This window comes from Saccopteryx leptura, chromosome 1, assembly GCF_036850995.1.
Source record: "Saccopteryx leptura isolate mSacLep1 chromosome 1, mSacLep1_pri_phased_curated, whole genome shotgun sequence".
NCBI lineage: Eukaryota > Metazoa > Chordata > Mammalia > Chiroptera > Emballonuridae > Saccopteryx > Saccopteryx leptura.
The window spans coordinates 218,896,167-218,920,274 of NC_089503.1; the positions used below are offsets into that span (position 1 = coordinate 218,896,167).

General features: G+C 41.8%; 1 protein-coding gene and 1 long non-coding RNA gene across 8 annotated transcripts in view; one reads left to right on the plus strand and one right to left on the minus strand.

Moving 5' to 3' along the window:
• Positions 1–21,200, minus strand: part of LRBA (LPS responsive beige-like anchor protein) — a 629,646-nt gene extending 608,446 nt beyond the window's left edge. For 5 of the 6 annotated variants that reach the window (XM_066386366.1, XM_066386375.1, XM_066386349.1 and 2 more), the window contains exons 1-2: positions 20,934–21,200; positions 19,928–20,356 (exon numbers count right to left, since the gene is read on the minus strand). In XM_066386366.1, coding sequence (XP_066242463.1) covers positions 19,928–20,146 — 219 coding nt within the window. In that variant the 5' untranslated portion in view covers positions 20,147–20,356; positions 20,934–21,200. Of the gene's footprint in view, positions 1–19,927; positions 20,357–20,669; positions 20,740–20,933 lie in introns of those variants that run through there. The other variant, XM_066386341.1, reaches the window with a different exon arrangement.
• On the plus strand, positions 20,613–22,144 carry LOC136406378 (uncharacterized). 2 transcript variants are annotated; one of them, XR_010751668.1, is made up of 2 exons: positions 20,613–20,749; positions 21,492–22,144. It is a non-coding gene; the product is annotated as an uncharacterized lncRNA (long non-coding RNA). The 2 variants fall into 2 exon arrangements; XR_010751669.1 differs by lacking the exon at positions 20,613–20,749 and adding an exon at positions 20,811–20,856.
• Positions 22,145–24,108: the final 1,964 nt, after the last annotated feature.

Genomic DNA, 24,108 nt, shown 5'->3' on the forward strand with positions numbered 1-24,108 from the left:
TGAGCAAACTATATTCATGTGGGAATCTTTTGCCCAGGACCGTTACCCAGATGATGGTTTTTTAAATTCTGAATTTGTAGCTGAGATTCTCAAAAAGCCATAAATGGCATATGAATAAGAATAAGAGACTAGTTATCATCTGAACATTCAAAATATGTACTTTAAAAAGAAAGGGTGTATGTATGGTACAGTACCCATTTCGCCACAAAAAATACTCCTGAGATGCTTCCATTCATGTATGCATTCATTTAACAAATATTTATTTAGTCCCTGTTATGCTGTGCTCTTTCCAACCTTTGGAGAAGACAGCTTAATGGAAGCCACACACCTCATTTCCTTTATTGCTCCCTGACACAGCTTAAAGGCAGCTCAAACTTCCCTGAACCAAAAGATAAGAGTAAACCACAAACAACCACACTAGAGCCTGCCAATAAAACTATTTACTCTCAACCTGTTAAAATCCAACAGAAGTCATACATAAGAAATTTTTTGTGACTTATCTAAATGACTTAATAGTTATGATTTGCTATATCTAGTATTTGTTGGGCAGATAAAATATATTATGCTCACTTTGTTAAAGATGGAGGCCTCACGTGGAGGCCGTTGCCCAGGTGATATTAATGTGTGTTGGGGGCGGGCTGTGGGCAGGCAGGATCATTGTAGCCTGGGGCTTGGTTTTGGGATAAAGCCTTTCCCACCCTTTTTGATGTGGGGTGGTACAATACCATCATGCCTCAGAGAAGTGACTTTGTATTAGAGACTTCCCTATTTTGTATATTGGATTAAAGGTTATGAATCTACACTATAAAATGGGGGCAGAACAGAAGCTTGCTCTCTTGGTTCCTGAGATTATCATTAGAGAGAGCAGAGCAGAGAGCAGAAGGAGGCCATGTGAAGGAGGCCGTGTGGAGGAGGCCAGGAGAAGCAGCCAAGATGGCAGAGTGTTGAGTGAGAAGCCAGTTTGTGCAGAGTTTGTGCAGGGAGAAGGAAGGAGATGGGGAACAGAGGTGAATAAGTCTGGTGAGCTAGAAATCTTTGATTCTAGGAAACTCGGATAAGTCAGTAGCTTTGTGAGCACTGAATGTGAGTGGGTTTTGGAGCCCAGTGTGTGTTTTTACTTGCCCGCCGGGTGCAAGCTAGGATTAAAAATGATGGCTCATCAGTTTTTGGCTCCATTGTTTCTTTTTTTTTTTTTTTTTTGTATTTTTCTGAAGCTGGAAACGGGGAGAGACAGTCAGACAGACTCCCACATGCGCCCGACCAGGATCCACCCGGCACGCCCACCAGGGGCGATGCTCTGCCTGCCAGGGGGGATGCTCTGCCCCTGGGGGGGGGGGTCACTCCACCGCGACCAGAGCCACTCTAGCGCCTGGGGCAGAGGCCAAGGAGCCATCCCCAGCGCCCGGGCCATCTTTGCTCCAATGGAGCCTTGGCTGCGGGAGGGGAAGAGAGAGACAGAGAGGAAGGAGGGGGTGGGGGTGGAGAAGCAAATGGGCGCTTCTCCTATGTGCCCTGGCCGGGAATCGAACCCGGGTCCCCCGCACGCCAGGCCGACGCTCTACCGCTGAGCCAGCTGGCCAGGGCCTGGCTCCATTGTTTCTTTACCGACTGTCTGAATCCAATGCGAACCTGCATGGGCCAGGCTGCTGTGATGGTAGCCCTGGCTTCTGACTTTACATAGTATTCCAAAACTAATATGAAATTTCTTAACTGACATGCTATCTTCAACTAAAAAATTAAAATGGCAATCTGCTATAAATCTTTACACTAAACATTAACCATCCTTCATATACACATTTTCTTAATAGTGCCTTGAGTTTCCAAAGAAATTTCAAATTGTGCGGGTAGGTTGGGGGGGGGGGTTGTAATTGAAAGAGAAATGAGAGACACTTTGGGTTTTAATATAGTATATTTGCACTTTAATGCAGAAGGCAGAAGTAGCGAAGGGAAGAAATGAAATCATAAAAGTGGTACTATAATTACAGTATACAAATTATAAAACCATTCTAGCAGCATCAAATCTTTAACACATCTATTTACATAGCCATCTTTTCTTCAGAAAATAAACTTATTTTTAGTAAGTCTAAAAAAGGCTTGTCTTAAACCAAAAATTTTTTAAAACAAACTCATGGTTATTTCCAAAATAAATCTTGTGAGATAAGTTTGAGAATAAAACTAGTAAAACCAAAAAAACTATTTTATGTTAGTTGGGTCTATGTAAGTCATATTTTAAAGGTTTTTTAATTTATTAATTTTAGAGAGACAAAGAAAGGGAGGGAGGAAGTGGGAGGAAGAAAGGGAAGGAGAGGGAAGGGAGGGGGGAAGGGGAAAGAGAGGAGAGAGAGGGGAGTCCGGGGGAGAGGGGAGGGAGGGGAAGAACGGAGGGAGGAGGAGGGAGAAGCATTCATCTGTTCTACTTAGTTGTGCTCATTCAAAGACTGCTTGCCATTTGTGCCCTGACCAGGAAGGAACCCAAAACCTTGGCATTTCAGGATGATTTTCTAACCAACTGACCTAACTGGTATTTTTATTGAGCATTTTAGCCAAGACAAAATTTTAATTAACACATGTTAAAATCTAGAATTCCACATGATTTTAATGAACATGTGTTTATATTCTCCTGTTGAGTGGGATAATGAAATAATCAAGAATGAAAGCTAAAAGTCCAATGACTCTTCACTAATCTAACTCCTAAACCACTATCAATTTTTTTCCCATATACTGAATACATAAATTTTATAAGTACGTTTTAAATCAGGGGTCTCAAACTCGCGGGCCGCGGGCCGCATGCGGCCCACCGAACAATTTTGTACTGATTTTTTTTTGTTTTCAACTGCAGTGAGAAAAGTGTTGTGTAACAGTTGCCTTTTGTAGACCTAGTGCGGCCCGCCGAATGGCTGTGATCTTGCTCTGCGGCCCACATGCTGAGTTGAGTTTGAGACCCCTGTTTTAAATGTATAAAAGCACACTTTTTACAGTCACAAAGGCATATGTACCTATGTACAATGAGCAACTGAACACAGTCTGTTAACAGTGCTTTTAGGTAGCCAGAATCTAACAATTACGCTTTAAAAAAGAACTAAACCAAGTTAAACTTAATATAAAAGATATCAAAGGAAATGTTCCAGTTTTTCAAATTTATTTCAAAAGTAATTATGAATGCAATGAGAAGAACATTTTTTGGTTTTGTTTTTGTTTTTGTTTTACTAACTAGAAAACAAGAGGTAGCTCTAAAATTTCAAAATCATACACGAAGTTCCTTTTAAAAACACCAATAACACTACATACTTAGAAAATACCACCTCCATCTAGACTTAGACTCAATCTCTAAAAGACTGAAATTCACAGCTCCACATAATTGGATCAATATTACTATCTTATGGTTGATTATATTTTTTATTATTGCCCCAAAAGGACCAAGAATAACTTAAGAATATTGGTTTTGCAATCTTTGACTAAGAGTCAAAGATAGGGGGTTTTTTTGTTTTTTTTTTTCTTTTTTTTCTGTTTTTTTTTTTTTCATTTTTCTGAAGCTGGAAACAGGGAGAGACAGTCAGACAGACTCCCGCATGCGCCCCACCGGGATCCACCCGGCACGCCCACCAGGGGGCGATGCTCTGCCCATCCTGGGCGTCGCCACGTTGTGACCAGAGCCACTCCAGCGCCTGAGGCAGAGGCCACAGAGCCATCCCCGGGCCATCTTTGCCCAAATGGAGCCTTGGCTGCAGGAGGGGAAGAGAGAGACAGAGAGGAAAGCGCAGCGGAGGGGTGGAGAAGCAAATGGGCGCTTCTCCTGTGTGCCCTGGCCGGGAATCGAACCCGGGTCCTCCGCACGCTAGGCCGACGCTCTACCGCTGAGCCAACTGGCCAGGGCCAAAGATAGGTTTTTTTGAAAATATAATACCTGTATTAGAAACTAGTAGTTCTCAAACTTTCACTGATCTTTCAACAATTAAAAATCAACCTTTCAACATCAACTTATTAGACACAAATTAAACTAGAGAAAAATTCTTCCCAAAGCAGTGTTTTTTAAATAACCAGCATGCTGTACACTATATATCATATGATATATAGAATTACAAATGTAATGAAGGCCTGGCCTGTGGAGGCACAGTGGATAAAGCATCAACCTGGAACGCTAAGGTCACCAGTTCAAAAACCTGGGCTTGCCTGGTCAAGACACATATGGGAGTTGATGCTTCTCCCCCCACTCTCCTTTCTAAAAGTGAATAAAATCTTTAAAAAATAAATTATTGGGCCTGACCAGGCAGTTGCACAGTGGATAGACCACTGGACTGGGATGCGAGGGACACAGGTTCTAGATCCCAAGGTCACCAGCTTGAGCGCGGGCTCATCTGGTTTGAGCAAAAGCTCACCAGCTTGGACCCAAGGTCGCTGGCTTGAGCAAGGGGTCACTCAGTCTGCTGTAGCCCCACGGTCAAGGCACATATGAGAAAGCAATCAATGAACAACTAAGGTGTCGCAATGAAAAACTAATGATTGATGCTTCTCATCTCTCTCCGTTCCTGTCTGTTTGTCCCTATCTATCCCTCTCTCTGACTCTCTGTCTCTGTAAAAAATAAAAATAAAAATAATAAATAAATTATTGGATAATTATTAAAAAAGCAAATGTAATGCAGTAATCTATTATTTTATTTCCTAATCTATGACCATTATTCATGACTGAGACCAATACGAATATGTTCATAGATCTGAGGTACTGTAGATATTTGGTCAACCTTCCATCTCCTTCTTAACCAGCAAAGGATGCTAAAACATGATCTGAAATAGAATGTGAGCAGACCAGGTAAATCAGGAAGATGATTAAAATAAAAGGGAAGGGGATAAACTGGTAGAGCAATTGTTTCCAAACCAATCAGTAAAAGTCACCAATGCCATCGTGCTCATTTTTTTTACTCCACGGATCATGCCAAACATATTTTAAAAACAAAATAAAAATCTACATATGTTGTAGTGACTAAAAAAAGGATTTTACAAGCTTTTAATTTAAGCTAGAATGCCAAGGGAGCTTCAAATTTGAAAAGAATATAGATTTCAAGGAAAAAGAGGCCGTCCAGAGAGGTGGAGGGGGTGAATAACAGTCCTACTTGGTATGCATAGGTAGAGGGAGAGAAAAGGTATCTTGGTGGAAATTTCCACCTTCCTTAAAGGATAGAAAAAATAATAGGCTGCACCAATCAACTAACAATATATCCCATGGGACAAGAGAGCAGAGACGCTAGCTGAAAACATTCTCATAGAGTCAAAATCTGACTTGCCTTAGGCAAAAATATTCTTAAAATTTTGTTCCATGGCAAGTTTTCATGTCTCCAGATTTATATATTCCTGCCCTGCTGCTAACCAGCTAACTACACATACACCAAAATTACCCTAAACCTTAATTTATCTAACCCCAAGTTTGATTAAGAAAAGCCTCTGAGAAATTGTCACAACGTATTTACAGTGGCATTTTATATTTGCAACCCAGCAGACTTGAATAATAGATATTCATTATACAGGGTGGTTTATAGTTGTGAGTATGGGAAACAGTTTAGTCTTGTATTATTATTTATTAGTCTATTATTTTCCATAAGAACTGCCCCACCCTGTATTTCAATTTACTGTACAAATAAATACACTGCTCCAACCCTCCAGTGTTTCTATAAATGTGAAAATGCATTTTAAAGTACATGGACCTTAAAAAATGCTACTTTCCTTCCTCATATCTTGGTTGACAAAATCTTAGTACCTCATTTTCTCTATATAGAGTAGAAAAACACTAATCTATTATGAACCACTGATCTTCAGGGGGAAAAAAATCAATTCAAAACTACATATAAACAGCTACTATATGGTAACTTTATTCAGGAAATCTATCATAGAAGCAAATTAACTTCAAGGAGAGGCCACTTTCATGCTAGAGGTCTATTAACATATCTTGACAGATATTAAAGACAACATCTGACATTCTCTTCTACAACTGATTAATAAAAGCATCATACTTTCCTGTTAATGTACTCAATGTGGTCACAATATAAAAATCACAAAAAAATATTAAAATTTCAATTTCTCATAAGATCAATATACAAGGTCATTTCAGTCTTGGAAGCTAGGCCAACTAAATCTTAACCATGTATAAATGATTAACTATGTCATTAATTACGTTCAAGTTGAGTATCACATTCGTGAAAGCCTCCCTTTTCCTAATTCGCATTTTAGGTTATGTAAAGTGCGGGGATCTATCCTCCACAGGCAAATCTTGACTATGTCAGGCAAGTAGAAAACAATCCAGATACTTTCCCAGTTCACTTCAATTACAACTGAAAGATGCCTTCAGCCGTTACAGTTGACCTTTGAACAATCCAGGATTGAATTGCATGAGTCCACTTATATGTGGATTTTTTTCAATAAATACTGTAAATGTTTTCTCTTCCTTATGATTTTTTTTTCCTTAGGTGAGAGTCTGGGGAGGTGGAGAGACAGATTTCTGCATGTGCACCAACCAGGATCTACCTGGCAACCCTCCAGATGTTCTGCCCATCTGGAGCTGCTGCTCCACTGCTTGGCAACTGAGCTATTTTAGCACCTGAGACAAAGGTCATGGAGCCATCCTCAGTACCCAGGGCCAACTTGCTCATTTGAGCCATGATGGCAGGAGAGGAAGAGAGAGAGACAGAGAGAGGGAGAGAGGGAGAAAGGGAGAGAGAAGGGAAAGGTGAAGGGGTGGAGATACAGATGGGCACCTTTCCTATGTGCCCTGACCACAAACAGAACTCAGGACTTCCACACACTAGGCCAACATGCTAGCACTGAGTCAATCGGCCAGGGCTTGATTTTTTCTTTAGCTTACTTTATTGTAAGAATACAGTATATAATACACAAAGCATACAGAATATGTGTTAATCAACTTCAGATTATCAATAAGGCTTCGGTTAACAGCAGAGTGTAAGTTTTGGGGAAGTCAAAAGTTATACATGAATTTTAAGGGACAACTATACTTCATATTTAAGGTTATTTGCAATTATAAACCATATATGGGCTTGGTGGTTAAGAGCTTAGGCTGCATATTCTCTCTGAGTTTGAAAGTCAGTAATATTGCTTGCTCAGTGACTTGAGCGAGTTACTTATCCTCTGTCTCAGTTTCATCATTTATAAAGTGAATATTATAATAGTACAGTCCATTCTGCTATAGCATATCTTTGCCTTGAACTACCTCCTACAGAACTGTTACAGAGAATAATGCAGGAATAGTGTGGAAGTGATGTTGGTTCATATGTAATTTCTTCCAATGAAAAGAGAAATCCTTAGCAATATATAAAGATCTTTTAAAAAAAACTGAGTATTTACAGAAATGCTTTTCTTTAATGCAAATAGTGCCTGGTTTAATGATTACAAGACCTATGTTTTTTCTACCACATTAAGTATCTGACAACCTACAACTATAGATGAAGAAAATGCAAAAGTAATTCCCCGCACTAAACCATGAAGTAATGAAGAAAGCACACACTGGATCAAATTTTTAGTACTGATAAAAAAAGTTGGCCTACATCTCAAAGAACGAAGCATAAGCTCCAGGTTTAGTACTACAAAGGTGACTGATGCTAATGTGAAAATACCAGTAGAGATTTAACCTTGCTAGTATTTTCATTTATGTTATTACTGATTTTGTTAGTATTCTGGTTACAAAGTTCCACAGGTTTTGAATGATCCACCCCAATCCTATTTTTTCCCCAGTAAGCCCTGTTATTTTTAGACCTATTATTTTTTGCAAAACAGAAGAAGGCATTTTGGTGGCTGCACCTATTACCTAGTAATTTGAGAACTGGGAGAATTAGATTGGGTTAATATACATGTCAAATAGGGCCTGGAACAAAATAAATTTTAGCTATTGCTAACATATACTATATTATAACTCAACATAATTAATTAACTTCAACTCGAAAGCACACAAATTGTCAATATATTTTTCCTCTACTTGAGCCACAGATCATCTCAACATCACTAAATATATAAATTTATATATGACCTGATCCCCGCCCCAAAAAAAGCCTGAATATAGATTAAGAACCATAACTCCACCAAATGTGTTAGTAAACTAACAAAATAACCCACTCACACTTCTAGGCAGAGGCACTGGCTCTGATACATACAGTAAGAAAAATTATTATGAAATGCTTTGGATTTTGTGTTTGTTTGATTCCATTAATTTCATAGTAATGTGACCTAAAAAAAAAAAGTTGGTAATAATGTTAATCATTTCACAATACCTTTATATAATTTTCTTTAATTATTAATATTTTTCTCCATTTTACATACTAATGAGCTTCTTTAAATCAATGCCTCTTTGTTTCTAGGAAAGATATGCTAATATCACTTTGGAAACTTATTCCTGTATTGTTTCATGTATTAACATTAAATCAACTTTTAAAAAACTATTTTATGCTAAAATGGTTTATATATATATATATTTATAAACTCTGATATATGATGATTTTTATTCAAAATTTTCAAGCCCGCCTTGGCCAGTTGACTCAGCAGTAGAGCATCGGCCTGCCATGTGGAAGTTCTGGGTTCAATTCCCAATCAGGGTACACAAGACAAGCGACCATCTGTTTCTTCCCCTCCCCCATCTCTCTCTCTTACCCTCTGCAACCATGGTTCAAATGGTTCAAGCAAAGTTGGCCCCAGGTGCTGAGGCTGGCTCCATGGCCTCACCTCAGATGCTAAAACAGCTCGGTTGCCGAGCAACGGAGCAGCAGCCCAGATGGGCAAAGCACTGCCTGGTAGGGGGCCTGCCAGGTGGATCCTGGTCGGGGTGCGTGCAGGAATCTGTCCTTGCCTCCCTAACTCTCACTTAATAAAAAAATATATATACTCAAGCCCAAAGATCATAAAAGACTAGATTCAACTGGTACTACATACAGGACTTAAGATCATGTTTATTTAAATTACTTTATGAGAAAAGTCTTTTCATCTGACCTTGAGTAGAGCAGCAGATAAAGCATTGACCTGGAATGCTGAGGTCATCAGTTCGAAACCCTGGGCTTCTCCAGTCAAAGCTCATACAAGAAGCAACTACAGCAACTATGAAGCAACTACGAGTTGATACTTCCCACTCCTCCCCATCACCTTTCTCTTTCTCCCTCTCTCTCAATCCTCTTTCTAAAATCAATAAATGAAATCTTTAAAAAAAAAAAAAGAAAAGAAAGAAAAGTGTATTCATTAGAAACAACACAATCCAAATATTTCATCGGAGGCCTAATGATTTAAAACTTCTATGGCTTTAAGAGATTTACCATTTAACTATGTTGTCATGCAACATTTAACTATGCAGTACATTCCAAGATATATATTGGTAAGCAATTCCACCATTGTGCAAACATCATAAGACTGTAAACTTAGATGGTATAGTCTACTACAAACCTAGGGTATATGGTATAGCATAATGCTCTGTGGGGGAGAAAAATAATTTTCCCCTACCCTTGTGTTCTTCTTTGAAACATCCCTGTAATAAAAGACCGATCACCAGGACAAAAACAAACAAAAGCTCAATAACACATATACCTCCTGTATACGTGGAAGAGACCCAAGAAAACAGAGTAACTCACCAAAATGGCTTAAGGCACCACCTTAAACACCATCTTCAGCTGAAGACAAAAGATGTTGAGAGGGAGAAACCAGTTATAGGAGGTTACCAGGAAAAGCACAGTAAAGCAGGGTAAGGTTTTCAAGCAGACTTAAGTCTCATAAAAGTTTCAACTACTTAAAAAAAATAAATAAAAAAGACACCCAGGTTCTGGCTGGGTACTCAGATGGTTAGAGCATCCTCCCACCAGGTGAAGGTTGTAGGTGCAATTACCAGTCAGGGCACATACAAGAATCAACCAATGACAGCATGAATAAGTGGAATATCAAATCAATGTTTCTCTCTCTCTCTAATCAGTAAATAAAATTATTTTAATTTTACCTTTAAAAGACACAATACCTAAACAAAAACATCTCTAAAAATCTAAAACTAGAAATGTTTTGCCCGACCTGTCGTGGTACCGTAGATGAGGCATCGACCTGGAGCACTGAGGTTGTCGGTTCGAAACCCCAGGCCTGCCTAGTCAAGGCACATACAAGCAGTAGCCGCTCCCCCACCTTCTCTCTCTTCTCCCTCTAATATCAATAAGCAAAATCTTTTTTAAAAATATTTTATGAGGCCCTGGCCAGTTGGCTCAGTGGTAGGTGTCAGCCTGGCATGCAGAAGTCCCGGGTTTGATTCCCGGCCAGGGCACACTGGAGAAGCGCCCATCTGCTTCTCCACCCCTCCCCCTCTCCTTCCTCTCTGTCTCTCTCTTCCCCTCCCACAGCGAGGCTCCATTGGAGCAAGGATGGCCCGGGGGCTGGAGATGGCTCCTTGGCCTCTGCCCCAGGCGCTAGAGTGGCTCTGGTCGCAAAAGAGCGAAGCCCCAGAGGGGCAGAGCATCGCGCCCTGGTGGGCAGAGCGTCGCCCCCTGGTGGGCGTGCCGGGTGGATCCCGGTCGGGCGCATGCGGGAGTCTGACTGTCTCTCCCCGTTTCCAGCTTCAGAAAAATACAAAAAAGGAGAAAAGAAAAGAAAAAAATATATTTTATGAAATTAATTACAAAGAATCTGTATACTCTTAGCATCTTTTATACTGTTTCCTTTATTTTGGTTTTTACTGTGTGTTTTGTCTCAACAGCTTTTATGCCAAAGACTCACTAAAAATCTACACATAGTTTCTGAGTACATACCCTATTAAATGAGAACCAATGAAGTAATATTAGAGTAAAAGGAAAAAACTACTTTGAGACTATTTTTAAAATAAAATAATGAAATTGCTCTTCTTAAGGGTAAAACAGATACTGTACAATGAAAAGTGCAAACTGCCTGACAATTATGTTCCTGTGAAATAATCAAAAGTCTAGCCAACAGTGGCACAGCAGAAAGAGCACCAACCTGAGAGGCTAAGGACCCAGGTTCAAAATCCCAAGGTTGCAGAGTTGAGCGTGGGCTCATCGACTTGAGCGCAAGTTTGCCAGCTTGAGCACAAGGTCACCAGCTTGAGCATGGATCAACATGATCCCAAAGTCACTGGCGTAAGCCCAAGGTCGCTGGCTTGAATGAAGGGTCACTGGCTGGGCTTGAGCACCTCCCACCCCAACTGTCAAGGCACATATGAGAAGCAGTCAATGAACAACTAGAGTTGACACTTCTTGTCTCTCTCCTTTCCTGTTCCTGTCTCTCTCTCTCTCTCAAAAAAAAAAAAAAAAGAATCAAGGAAATATGTACTAACAACATCTTTTGCAGAAAAGAAACTAGGCTTACTAATGATTGTAAAGATTAACATTTCCATTTAACAACCACTTTTGAAGTACCAAATACTGTGAAAAATTCTAGTTAACAAAACTATTAACTAAATACTATAAAACAAAAATGTATCCTGGACATTTTTCTTTCAAGTACACAAAAACTATTAAAATATTTTAAAGATACTCCATAATATAAAAATAGATTGATTCAGGTAGGTCAATGGGAGAACCAAAAAGCTTACTTAGTTTTCTTTTGTACTAATTCACACAAAAATAATAAAAATAGAATTTTTCAACTCCCAAATGGTTTCTCATTTTAAAATGTACCAATTCAAATGGAAACAGGACTGTATACTCCAGAGGTTTAAATAATCAATTCTACTATTTCTAAGAAACTATATAAGGTTTTTTAAAGCCACTAATTCACCCAAATTTCTTTTAATTATCATTACTAATGAACAGTCTATCAATGTCTACTCATAATCTACATAAATGTTCATATACTTTGAAATATTCCTCTTAGGAAAATTTCAATGCACAAAATGTCAACCTTTTAACAGAAGCATTTTAACAGAAAAAAAAATTACTCAAAAATAATTCATCTCCTTGTATATTGGGGTTTTTTTGTGTTTTTTTTTCTTTTTGTATTTTTCTGAAGCTGGAAACAGGGAGGCAGTCAGACAGACTCCGCATGCGCCTGACCAGGATCCACCCAGCATGCCCACCAGGGGGCAATGCTCTGCCCATCCAGGGCGTCGCTCTGTTGCGACCAGAGCCAGTCCAGCGCCTGAGGCAGAGGCCACAGAGCCATCCCCAGCGCCCGGGCCACCTTTGCTCCAGTGGAGCCTCGGCTGCGGGAGGGGAAGAGAGAGACAGAGAGGAAAGAGAGGGGGAGGGGTGGAGAAGCAGATGGGCGCTTCTCCTGTGTGCCCTGGCCGGGAATCGAACCCGGGACTTCCGCACGCCAGGCCGACGCTCTACCACTGAGCCAACCGGCCAGGACCATCTCCTCGTATATTGAAAACTACACAACAGTAATGGAAGAAATTAAGGAAAAACTAAATAAATGGGAAGACATTCTATATTCATAGACTGTAAAATTCAATATTCCCCCAATGAGATCTATAGATTCAACACCTCCCCATCAAAATCCCGGCCTGCTTTTTTACAGAAATTGACAAACTGACCCTATAATTCACACAGAAATGCAAAGGACATAGAACAGCTAAAAGAATTTTGAAAAAGAACATACCAAACATATATCCCTATATCAAAACTTACTGCAAAGCAGTGTGGCCGGTTTAGCTCAGTCAGAGTCATCCAGAAACACCAAAGTTATGGGTTCAATCCCCATTCAGGGCACATACAGGAAAAGACCAATGAATGCACAACTAAGTGAAACAACAAATGAATGCTTGTCTCCCTCTCTAAAATCTTTTAAAAACTTACTACAAAGCTACAGTAATCAAGACAGTTTGGTAGCCATGTAAAAACAGACATATAGAAAATGGAAAAGCATTGAGTCCAGAGAAATCCTTCCACTTCTGGCAAATTGCTTCCCCCCCCCCCCCCCCCCGAAGTGAGAGGCAGCAAACAGACTCCCGCATGCGCCCACCAGGGTGCGATGCTCCGCCCATCTGGGACAATGCTCTGCTGCAACCTGAGCCATTCTAGCGCCTGAGGCGGAGGCCACTGAGCCATCCTCAGCGCCGGGCCAACTGTGCTCCCATGAAGCCTTGGCTGCGGGAGGGGAAGAGAGAGATAGGAGAGGGGGAAGGGGGAAAAAGGAGACAGGCACTTCTCCTGTGTGCCCTGGCCAAAATCGAACTCGGGACTTCACCACACCGGTCCAACGCTCTACCGCTGAGCTAACCGGCCAGGGCCTGGTCAATTGCTTTTGAACAAAGCTGCCTAGGCAATTCAATGGGAAAGAATGCCCTGTACAGTACAACAAATGGCAGTGACACAATTGGATATCCACATACAAAATGATGAATGTAGATGCTTATCTCAACAATCTCACAGAATACAAAAATTAAGTCAAAATGGATCACAGGCCTAAATGTAAGAGATGAAACTGTAAAAACTTCTTGAACTCAGGATGTAAATGTTTTAAAATTAGGTTGTGGTGATAATGCCTGCACAACTCTGTAAACTTACTAAAAATCACTGAATTGTATACTTAAAACAAGTTATGCTATATAAATTACACCTCAGTAAAGATGTTTAAAAACAAGTCACTTGTAGCCCTGTCAAATAGAGCATGTTCCCTATACACAAAGGTTTCCAGTTCAATTCCCAGTCAGGGCACATACAAAACAGATCGATGTTTCTGTCTCTTGGTCTCTCTCTCTCTCTCTCCCCTTCCTCTTTCTCTAAAATCAATAATATTTTTTAAAAATCAAGCAATGAATGCATAAATGGATAGAACAACAAATCATGTTTCTCTATACATATACTGCAGAGCCAATAAGGGGCAGCTATATAGAAACAAAAAATGTAAGGTTGGAATATAACTGCAACTATCTAAAATTATAAGTATTATAACAAGAGCAAATAGTTATAATAGCAATGAATGTGCCACATACTATTTTGAGTGCTTTACAAGTATTTACTTCTTTAATCCTTACTACAATGTGGTTTCCCCAATTGCACAGATGGGAAAACTAAGACACAAAGAAAAAAAACTTGTTCAAAATCACAAGAGTGCTGGGATTATGAATGATATTTTCCCCTCTTTACACAAATGCTATTAAACTATTATATCATATTATTATGCAATTGAAAAGGAGACTACTGGATGACATGGTTGCCATCCAGCTTCCATTCGCTGTTTCAATGTCTTATCTAGACTTTATTTGGATACACCCATCCGCCATACAGCCCAGGTACTCCAGAGAAAACTGACCCCATCCTTAAGTACAGCAGTTGGCCCAAGTTAGCTTAAGCCAATCAGCACATTTCAATGGCCACAGTCATTTGTTCAGAGATCCAATCAGGATTTTGTCTGGAATGTTAGTACAGAAAGGTGCTCTCTCTCCCAATGGCCACTGGCAGCCATTCTACCACCATGAGAGGAACATCAACAGATTGAAGCTGACATCATAGAGAGCAGAACAGAAACGAAAAGAAACTGGTCTTTAATATTCTTGTGTTACTGTAAGTCTTTTCCTACCTTTGGACTTCCAGAAAAGTGAGCCTACAGAGCCTTTTTACTGTGTTTAAAACCACTTCAAGACCTGTGGTGGTGCAGTGGGTCAAGCGTAGACCTGGAACACTGAGGTCGCCGGTTCAAAACCCTGGGCTTGCCTGGTCAAGGAACATATGGTAGTTGATGCTTCCTGCTCCTCCCCCCCTTCTTTCTCTCTCTCTCTCTCTCTCTCTGCATGTGTGTGTGTGTGTGTGTGTTTCTCTTCTCTAAATGAATAAATAAAAATAATTTTTAAAAAAACACTTCAAATATTCTACTACTTATAACATGAAGTACAAATTGATTTGGGGGAAGCCCACTCACTGTATTTCTAGAACAGCTTACTCATAACCCTTAAACTCATAATGGCACACATCAGAATAAAAACATGTTCAATGATAATCTTTTTAATTAAGGTTCATGTAAACGCTTGAAAGTAACGTGTAATTTTATGTCCCCCGTGGTACTTCTTTTTCCATTGATTTTAAGAGGAAAGGAGAGAGAAAGAGAGAAGGATCGACTTGCTGTTCCACTTAGCTGTGTTCCTGTTGACTGCTTCTCATACGTGCACTGACCGGGGCTGGGACCAGCAATCTCAAGGTCCGGCTACCAACCCTGGCCCTGCAGGACTACACTCTATACACTATGCCACTGGCCAGGGCCCACACCATACTTTTAATACAAGGTGGAACAAAAGTAGGTTTATAGTTGTGCGTACACAAAACAAAGAGTTCATTCTTATACTATTTTTTATTAATTATTGTACTATTTTCCATGCAAACAATAAATCTATTTTTGCCCTACCCTTTATTTTAATACGATATTTTTAAATGTTATTTAAGATCTAAATTTCTAATGCCTGAAAAATCAGAAGGTTCTATACCATTGGGCCCATGATACTGAAGGACAATACTCAGCTCAAATGGAATACCCTCTGCATAGTTGATACTAGGGGAGGCTTTGTGTGACACGCTTAACTCCTACAGGTATTAAGATGTTGCACCATTAATATTTAGCAGGGCCTATATCAAATGAAATACAATGAGTACAGTAGTCCCCCCTGATCCACAAGGGAGTATGTTCCAAACCCCAGTGGATGACTGAAATCAGTACCGAACTCCACATATACTGTGTTTTTTCCAATACTACTTTTTGTTTTTTAAACTACTTTTGCACTTTGGGGCCATTATTAAGTAAAATAAGGGCTACTTGCACACAAGCACTGCGATACTGCAACTAATAACTGAGACAGCTACTAAGTGACTAACAGGAGCAGGGCTTGAAGCTTATGGATTATTTCTGAAATTTTCCACTTACTATTTTGGACCATTATTTACTGCAATTAACTAAAACTATAGAAAGTGAAACTGCAGATAAGGGGGACTACTGTAATAAAAATTATATTCCATCTTTTAAGCTTCAACCTTTTAATTAAAATCTTATACTTTTTAGCCCTGGCTGGATAGCTTCATTGGTTAGAGCATTATCCCAAAATGCAGAGGTTGTTGGTTCAATCCCTGGTCAGGGTACATACAAGAATAGATAGATGTTCCTGTCCCTATCTCCCTATCTCTATCTCTATCTCTCTCTCTCTCTATCTCTCTCTCTCTCTCTCTCCCCCCCCCTTCTCTCTAAAAACAAAATTTTAAAATCTTGTATTTTTTAAACAAAAAAAATTTCATGAAAACGTGTATTTGTCACCAAACCATGGGAAAAACTATTCTTGAGTTAAATAGCATTGAATACTTTTAAATACCTGATGGAAGTCTTAAACTCAGCATCAAGTTCCTGAAAACATGCCAATACATTAATGGGTTCAAAGGTTTGACAAATAACTTAGGGTACAGGTGAAGACAAAAACAAAAGGTTTTGAAGTGCATCCAGAAAAATGTAAAAAGTTGACCCTAAGTTTAAAACACTTGAATACACAGGTGTTCTATTAATCAAAACTTATCTGTAAAACAGATCTGCAAAAGAAATCACAAGAAGGGTAGTATATTTCAAAAGAATTTATAGCAGAGTAAGTTCAAACCAAATTAGCAAAGTTGGGAGGCAGAACTTAGTAGAGAAAGACCTTTCGAATTATATGGCTCTACCATGAATTTGGACAATTCTGGGGGATAGGAGGTTGTTTAATGTCAACAGTACAACTTTATTATTTAAAGTAGTTAATATAATACAATCGGTTAAAAAAAATCAGTAGAACATAATCTATTTTAATAAAATACCTGAAAAATAGGGAAAAGTTATGATAGCTATAAACAATAGTGTGAACTTACAAATGAAAAATCTAGTGAAAACAGGCTAAAAGAGGAGCACAGGAGGATTCTCTGATGACAACAGTAGTAATATACTCACTGGGTAAGTTAGATGAAAGGTTCACAGGGCTTATAGTATTATAGTATTTTATTACTTAGTGGTGTTACATATTCTTTTGTCTGTATGCTGTTTTACAATTTTAGAAATTTTAATCCAAAGTACTGACTATAAAAAAAAAGTTAATAATCAACTTTCAGCATCAATGTTCTGAGTGAAAAAAGCCCAATGACCAATGTTTTTTTATTTTTAAAGTCTTTTTAAAGTAGTTTTTTTCCGCCTGACCGAGCAGTGGTGCAGTGGATAGAGCGTCGGACTGAGAGGCAGAGGACCCAGGTTCGAGACCCCAAGGTCGCCAGTTTGAGCGCAGGCTCATCTGGTTTGAGCAAAGCTCACCAGCTTGGACCCAAGGACACTGGCTTGAGCAAGGGGTCACTCAGTCTGCTGAAGGCCCACGGTCAAGGCACAAATGAGAAAACAATCAATGAACTAAGGTGTCGCAACGAAAACTGATGATTGATGCTTCTCATCTCTCTTTGTCTGTCTGTCCCTATCTATCCCTCTCTCTGACTCTCTCTCTTATCTCTGTAAAAAAAATAAAAATTAAAAAAGTAGTTTTTTCCAAAGTGATATGAATGTTAATAAGAAATTAAATGTACTGATGGAGGTTTCACCATTAATATTTAGCACGACCAATGATTTTTTGTGCTCTTACATTGGAGAAAGCTATACTTAAACTATAAATACCTGCTTAGGGAAGCAAACAACTCTACATCAACTCAAGAGACAAGATATATTCCTGGAAAAGGTTGCCACTCTCAGAATCATCAAATTGTAGGCAATCTATTTAAACTTTCAGTGTTTCGGTTTCTTTACCTATAAAATGAGACACAAGCATACCTGGATAATATTGTGGATTCTACCACAAAGGTGGAGGATCTTGCCTTCAATTTGGGGGGAGGGGAGATGCAACACCTTTGCTTTAATGCAACATTAAAGCAAAGCACACACAATAACACAAGATGTCTGTATCTGTATTATTGAGTTGTTGAGGGAATTAAAATACATGTAAACCACCTGGCCCACTGCCTGGTAAATAGTAGTAACTTTTTAAAAGTCACTACTTAATGCAAGTCCCTTCCTTGCGCAGAATTAAGGCTAAGGCGCACACCTATCAATTAGAAAATATGTAGGTGCACCTGTATTAACAACAGTGAGACAGACTCGATTACCAGCTCCCGCATTTTCTCAAGACTGGCCAAGACCCCAGATATCCTCGAAGGGGCATGAAAAGTATCATAAGGGAAACGAGAGAGAAACTAATCTAACCCTCTCAGCAACTTTCTCTGCTTCACATGAGAGAGAGAATGATGGTGATGAGTGGGTGTAACCCAAGTTTCCCTCTCCTTCTACAAGGACATCTATTATCCTGCCAACACACAGCTGTGAAGGACTTGACCAATAACCTGGAAATCTCTACCAGGCCTACAGTTCTGAGCAGCATATAAGCAACCTATTGCTACAGAATTTGGATTTTCATTAATGATAAAATGCAAATGACTTAAAGAACAGGAATTCCAATATTCCTCCTGCCAGGGGAATGTTGTATTTCAAACAATTAATTATGGACCATATCACTACTACAGATCTGCGTTTATCATCCAAGACAAAAGGTTTAGATAGAGGAAAATAAAAAGGGAAATTTTCAAGTGTCTCTCTTCTGAAGTAAAGGAATATATCTCCTTGAGACTCACAAACTTTTCAAGTCCCTACACACAACAAGATCCAAGAAAATGTTAATAATTGTTGAAGCTGGGTGACAGACAACAGGGTTCTTTATACTATTCTGTTTTTGTGTGTACTTGAACATTTCCATAATATATAAATAGATATGCATGTACATGTGTATCTATAGGTGTTTATACATAAGCTCCCAATGCAACAAACTAGTAGAAAAGTAACCCTATTGTTCAAAGTTTTCAAATTCCAAAAGTAAGTGAATTTTATCCAGCTACTTTCTCATTCTAGAAGTCATCTTACAGGTGACCAGACTAACAGTAAAGGTCTAGAGAAGGAAATCATTAACTGCCCTGAAATAAAAGGAGCCTAACCTTGAAAACACAGAGGCAACAAGGAAAGGTGCTAAATAATCACCACAACTATTGCACATTCATATTAGTTCCCATCTGTTATTTCCTAACACAGGTGAGTATGTGGAAGAGGAGGAAGTATTTTAAGGCCAAATTTACTCTTTATTCTTTACATTGATGGGCAACAGAGGATGGAATAAAATCTTAAAAGCCCCCGTTAAAAACAACCATTTCTAAGAAGGGAAAAGGAGAGTACTGTACATCCATCTTTTAAAAACAACTCATAGCTCATAGCAGTATAACCAGCAACTTCCAGTGACCAAATGTGCTTAACTGCCAGATAAGAATTTACAAAAGTAACAGATTATACTATATTTGCCAAAACCCTGTTTTCAAATTGCCATTTAGTTTTCACAATATAACAAATTCATTTCACAATTTAACATGTTAGTTATGCCTAAAAATGAAACTAGACAAAATTTAAAATAAATGCTAACGTTGCAGCAAATTAATCTTTCATCAGCCCTATTAACAAAAGTTTGTGCTCACAAATATGGCAAAAAAAAAACAAACTTATATGGCAACTATAACTTAGGCAGTCTCAAAAGAGTAGTTAGGTAGCCCTACTACTTACATTACTTCTCAAGTCCAACAAAGGTGACAAGAACTTATTTAAAATGTAAAAGAGAAATGCAAACTTACTTATAGATCCCTCTCTAAAAATATTTATAGAACAAAACTCCTCCGCTGGAATCCCTCCCAAATATTTCCATTAGCAACATTTATTTTCTTAGCACAAAAGTGATCTGTTCAATATCACAAAAGCTGGAGCATCTCAGTTTTACATAATTTCCCTTAAACTGAAAAATACAAAAATTGTTCCATTTAGAATTCTGTTTCTATCCATGGAAAAGCCATCATCCATCTGAGTGAAAGCACATGGCTCCCCTTTCATGGCTTGTTCCTCAATCCTTTGCAAGGAATATAAGCTTTTAAAATAGGTATCTACTTACCAGGTTAAAGACAGTTTCTACGATATCCCTGTTGGATACTTCTCCAACTTCAACCAGTCCCGTCAACACAGCAAATTTCATCCTGATGCCCCTGATGGGGAGTCCTGGTTTCAAGGACAATGCACCCTCTTCAGCAGAGGTTTCTTCTCCTTTCCCTCCACTTCCCCCGTCATCACCTGTTGGTGGCGGGGAAGGGACATTATTGTCTTCACTAGCCATTGCTAGTTCACGAGAAACTCGAGTCACTGCGGGACAGCAATCGCTGCACTAGTAATTAGGCACACGCAACGCAAAACGACAAGGGTCACTCTCCCAAGTTGTGGAGAACCCCCAAAAGCAGCTTTAGTGGAAAGTCCTTGGCGTCGCCCTCCTTTTCTTGCAGAATATTTGTCCAATCTCTCTCCCCGAGGCTGACAACAACGCCAAACCCTATTGGAAGATTAGATAAACGTTAAATAGGCTAGGTTTTGTATCAGGGTGTTTCAGGAGGACAAGGGAAATAGTTACTGTGCGTCAAGTAAGTTACTAAAGGGGCCCCATTACCCGCCGGCCGCTCCTCCCCGGCTCGCGGAGGCGGGTGCGGGAAGCTCCCGAACAGGTTCCCTCCTCCCCCACTCCCGCAGGTTTTAGGGCAACCTCTCCTCACAGGTGCACGGAAAGAGAAACTGTCGCCGGGAAAGGAGGGGTCGGAGGAAAGGAGGGAGCCCCCAAGCTGCCGCAGAGGGAGAAAGTTACTCCTCACCCAGACGCTCGGGCTCGTCCTCACCCGCGGCCAGGGAGCCGCGAGACGGAGGTGGCGGCGAAGATCCGGGGCAGGAAAAGGTGGGGGGTGGGGGGGAAGGGGGCGGTGATTCTTCTCCACGCTCGGCCCAGGGGGAGGAGTGGAGCACCTCTCCGGCACCTGAGGCTCGGCGGGGAGAAGAGGGCAGGTGTGTGGCGGCCAGCAGGCAGGGGAGGCCTGGCAGAGACGGCGAGGGGAGAAGGGGGGAGAGAAAGGTCAGTGCACCTGGTCGCAGCCTCCAAGTTTTCCCAGTCCGCTCTCGGGGAGTCCGCGGCTGCACAGAACTCCTCGCTTCCTGGGCCGCCCCACCCCTGCGATCAGCCTTTGCAAAAAGGGCCGCCGCTGGCGCCGCGGACGCCGGGGCTGAGGCTGCTGGCGCTGCTGAGGATGCTACTGGCACAGCTCGCCCCGCCGCGGCTCGCGCGGCTGTCCCTGTGCCCACCGACGCTGCTCCTCGCCGCCATGACAGCGCCGAGGGCTGCCGGGCGCGGCGTGCGCGTGCGCGAGCGAAGGCGGAGGCCGCGGCGGGGTGGGGGCGCGCGGGCGGCTGAGGGGGTCCGGGCAGGGCGGGGGCCCTGGGCGCGGACTTGCTGGCAGGGCTGCGTGGGAGGCGGGCACCCCAGGGAGCGCGCTGCTCAAGTAGCACCAGGTGTGTCCCCGGCGCAGTGGGGTAAGGCTCCCTCCAAGCGCCGGCTCTTCCCCCGCCTCCCACCCACCACCTGGGAAGGTGCAGTTGCCAGTGCTGCGCCGGGGACTCTGACGCTCCTGTTGTTGGTACCGTAGGGTCTCCAGGCGCGGACTGAACCCGCCCCACGTTGCCAAGATGTCTTGTTGGACTTGGAGGACACCTGAGTGACTGCTACTGGCCAGAGAGTTGGCAGCGCTGTAGCCTGCAAGGCTGCTGCCCTCATCTACAGGGACCAGAGTCCCCACCACTGACTGCTTTCAGCTGTTGCCCGCCCGCTGCGTTCGGCGAAGACTCGGAAATTTACACCGGGATGCCCCGGCAGCTGCCGCCACTTGGAAGGGGGTTGGCGGGGGACTCGTGTCCAGGAGGAATGGGAAAGATTCCTTGCTTTGCAGCTGCCACCCCACCAAATCTCTCCCACATTCTAAGGAGGGGTGGACTCTTGAGACAGCTGCTCCAAACAGCGTGGAGGCGGGGTTCATTTTGCCTGTGGTTCTCTGAAGGGTTGGGTTTTTTTTTTTTTCCCCTCGTGATTTTCCTGTGTGAAAGTTAGGTTCGCCTCCTCGGATTAGTTTAGAGATCAGTTATATTAGGATTGAAACCAGCGCAGATCAGCGTAATTTGTGTCCTGCTCCTCCACCCTCACAATTCACAGTACGCATTAGTAAATTCACTGGTACATTAGTAAAAGCCAAACAAATATGGAAAAAAATAGGTTTTTACCCTTATGACTCTTGAAAAATCATAAGGCCGTTTTAAAAAATGTTTACTGAGGCCCTGGCCAGTTGGCTCAGTGGTAGAGCGTCAGCCTGGCGTGCAGAAGTCCCAGTTCGATTCCCGGCCAGGGCACACAGGAGAAGCGCCCATCTGCTTCTCCATCCCTCCCCCTCTCCTTCCTCCCTGTCTCTCTCTTCCCCTCCCGCAGCCAAGGCTCCACTGGAGCAAAGATGGCCCGGGCGCTGGAGATGGCTCCTCGGCCTCTGCCCCAGGCGCTAGAGTGGCTCTGGTCACAACAGAGCAACGCCCCGGAGGGGCAGAGCATCGCCCCCTGGTGGGCAGAGCGTCGCCCCCTGGTGGGCGTGCTGGGTGGATCCCGGTCGGGCGCATGCGGGAGTCTGACTGTCTCTCCCCGTTTCCGGCTTCAGAAAAATACAGGAAAAAAAAAAATGTTTACTATCCTGGTAATTGCCAATATGAAAGAGAAGCAAAAAGTACGGGTCAAACAAAAGGAAGTACTATGGTGGAGTTAGAAGGAAAAAAAATACTGTATATTGGTTTGAGAGATGAAATAGTTTGAGATGGGCTTTAATAAACAATTTTAACTATCACATGGAAATTTGGGAGGAGGGAGGCAAAGTGAGAGAAGACAAGTACAGAGTGTCTTTAGATAGTGTTACCTTTTTTTATGTTTGTTTATTGATTTTAGAGAAAGAGGAAGAGAGAGAGGAACATAGATGTGTTCCTGTATATGCCCTGACCAGGGATTGAACCAGAAACCTCTAGGCTTCAGGAGGATGCTCTAATCCAGGGGTCCCCAAACTACGGCCCGCGGGCTGCATGCGGCCCCCTGAGGCCATTTATCCGGCCTCCGCCACACTTCCGGAAGGGGCACCTCTTTCATTGGTGGTCAGTGAGAGGAGCATAGTTCCCATTGAAATACTGGTCAGTTTGTTGATTTAAATTTACTTATTCTTTATTTTAAATATTGTATTTGTTTCCACTTTGTTTTTTTTACTTTAAAATAAGATATGTGCAGTGTGCATAGGGATTTGTTCATAGTTTTTTTATAGTCCGGCCCTCCAACAGTCTGAGGGACAATGAACTGGCCCCCTGTGTAAAAAGTTTGGGGACCCCTGCTCTAATCTAACCAACCTAGCTATCCAACCAGGGACTGGGTTTTTGGCGGGGGGGGGGGGGGGGGGGTGTGATTTGTTTTTTGGTATGTTTCCAAAGTGAGAAGCGGGTGGTGGGGAGGGAGGGGGCAGACAGACAGACTCCTGCATGCGCCCCACGGGGATCCACCAGGAATGCCCATCAGGGGTCGATGCTCAGCCCATCTGGGGCGTTGCTCCATTGCAACTGGAGCCATTCTAGTTCCTGAGGTGGCCATGGAGCCATCCTCAGTGCCAGGGCCAACATTTGCTCCAATGGAGGTTTGGCTCCAGGAGGGGAAGAGATAATAGAGAGAAAGGATTGAGGGAAGTGTGGAGAAGCAGATGGGCGCTTCCCCTCTGTGCCCTGGCCAGGAATTGAACCCAGGACTTCCACACACTGTGCGGATGCTCTACCGCTGAGCCAACCGGCCAGGGCTCCTTTTAAAAAAAAATACTAAAAAGAATTCAGCTGCACCAAATCTAATGTGATTGCAAATATGTATTAAAGATTTGTTTTCCATAAGTGGGTTTAAATACTCCAAAGATGAGGCAAACATTTTCCTCATTATCGGAACTAGTGATTCCTAAATTGCAAGGGTAAGAGGCTTACCCTTCTTAAATGGTTGAAAAAACTATTTTCAACACCCAAAGTTTATATATATTTTTTCAAGCTATAAGAGAAAGTTTATTTAGAAAGTCACAGGGGTATTATAAGAGAGCTGTAAAGCCCTAGCCAGGTAACTACTTTGGTTAAAGAATCCTCCAGCCCTGGCCGGTTGGCTCAGCGGTAGAGCGTCGGCCTAGCGTGCGGAGGACCCGGGTTCGATTCCTGGCCAGG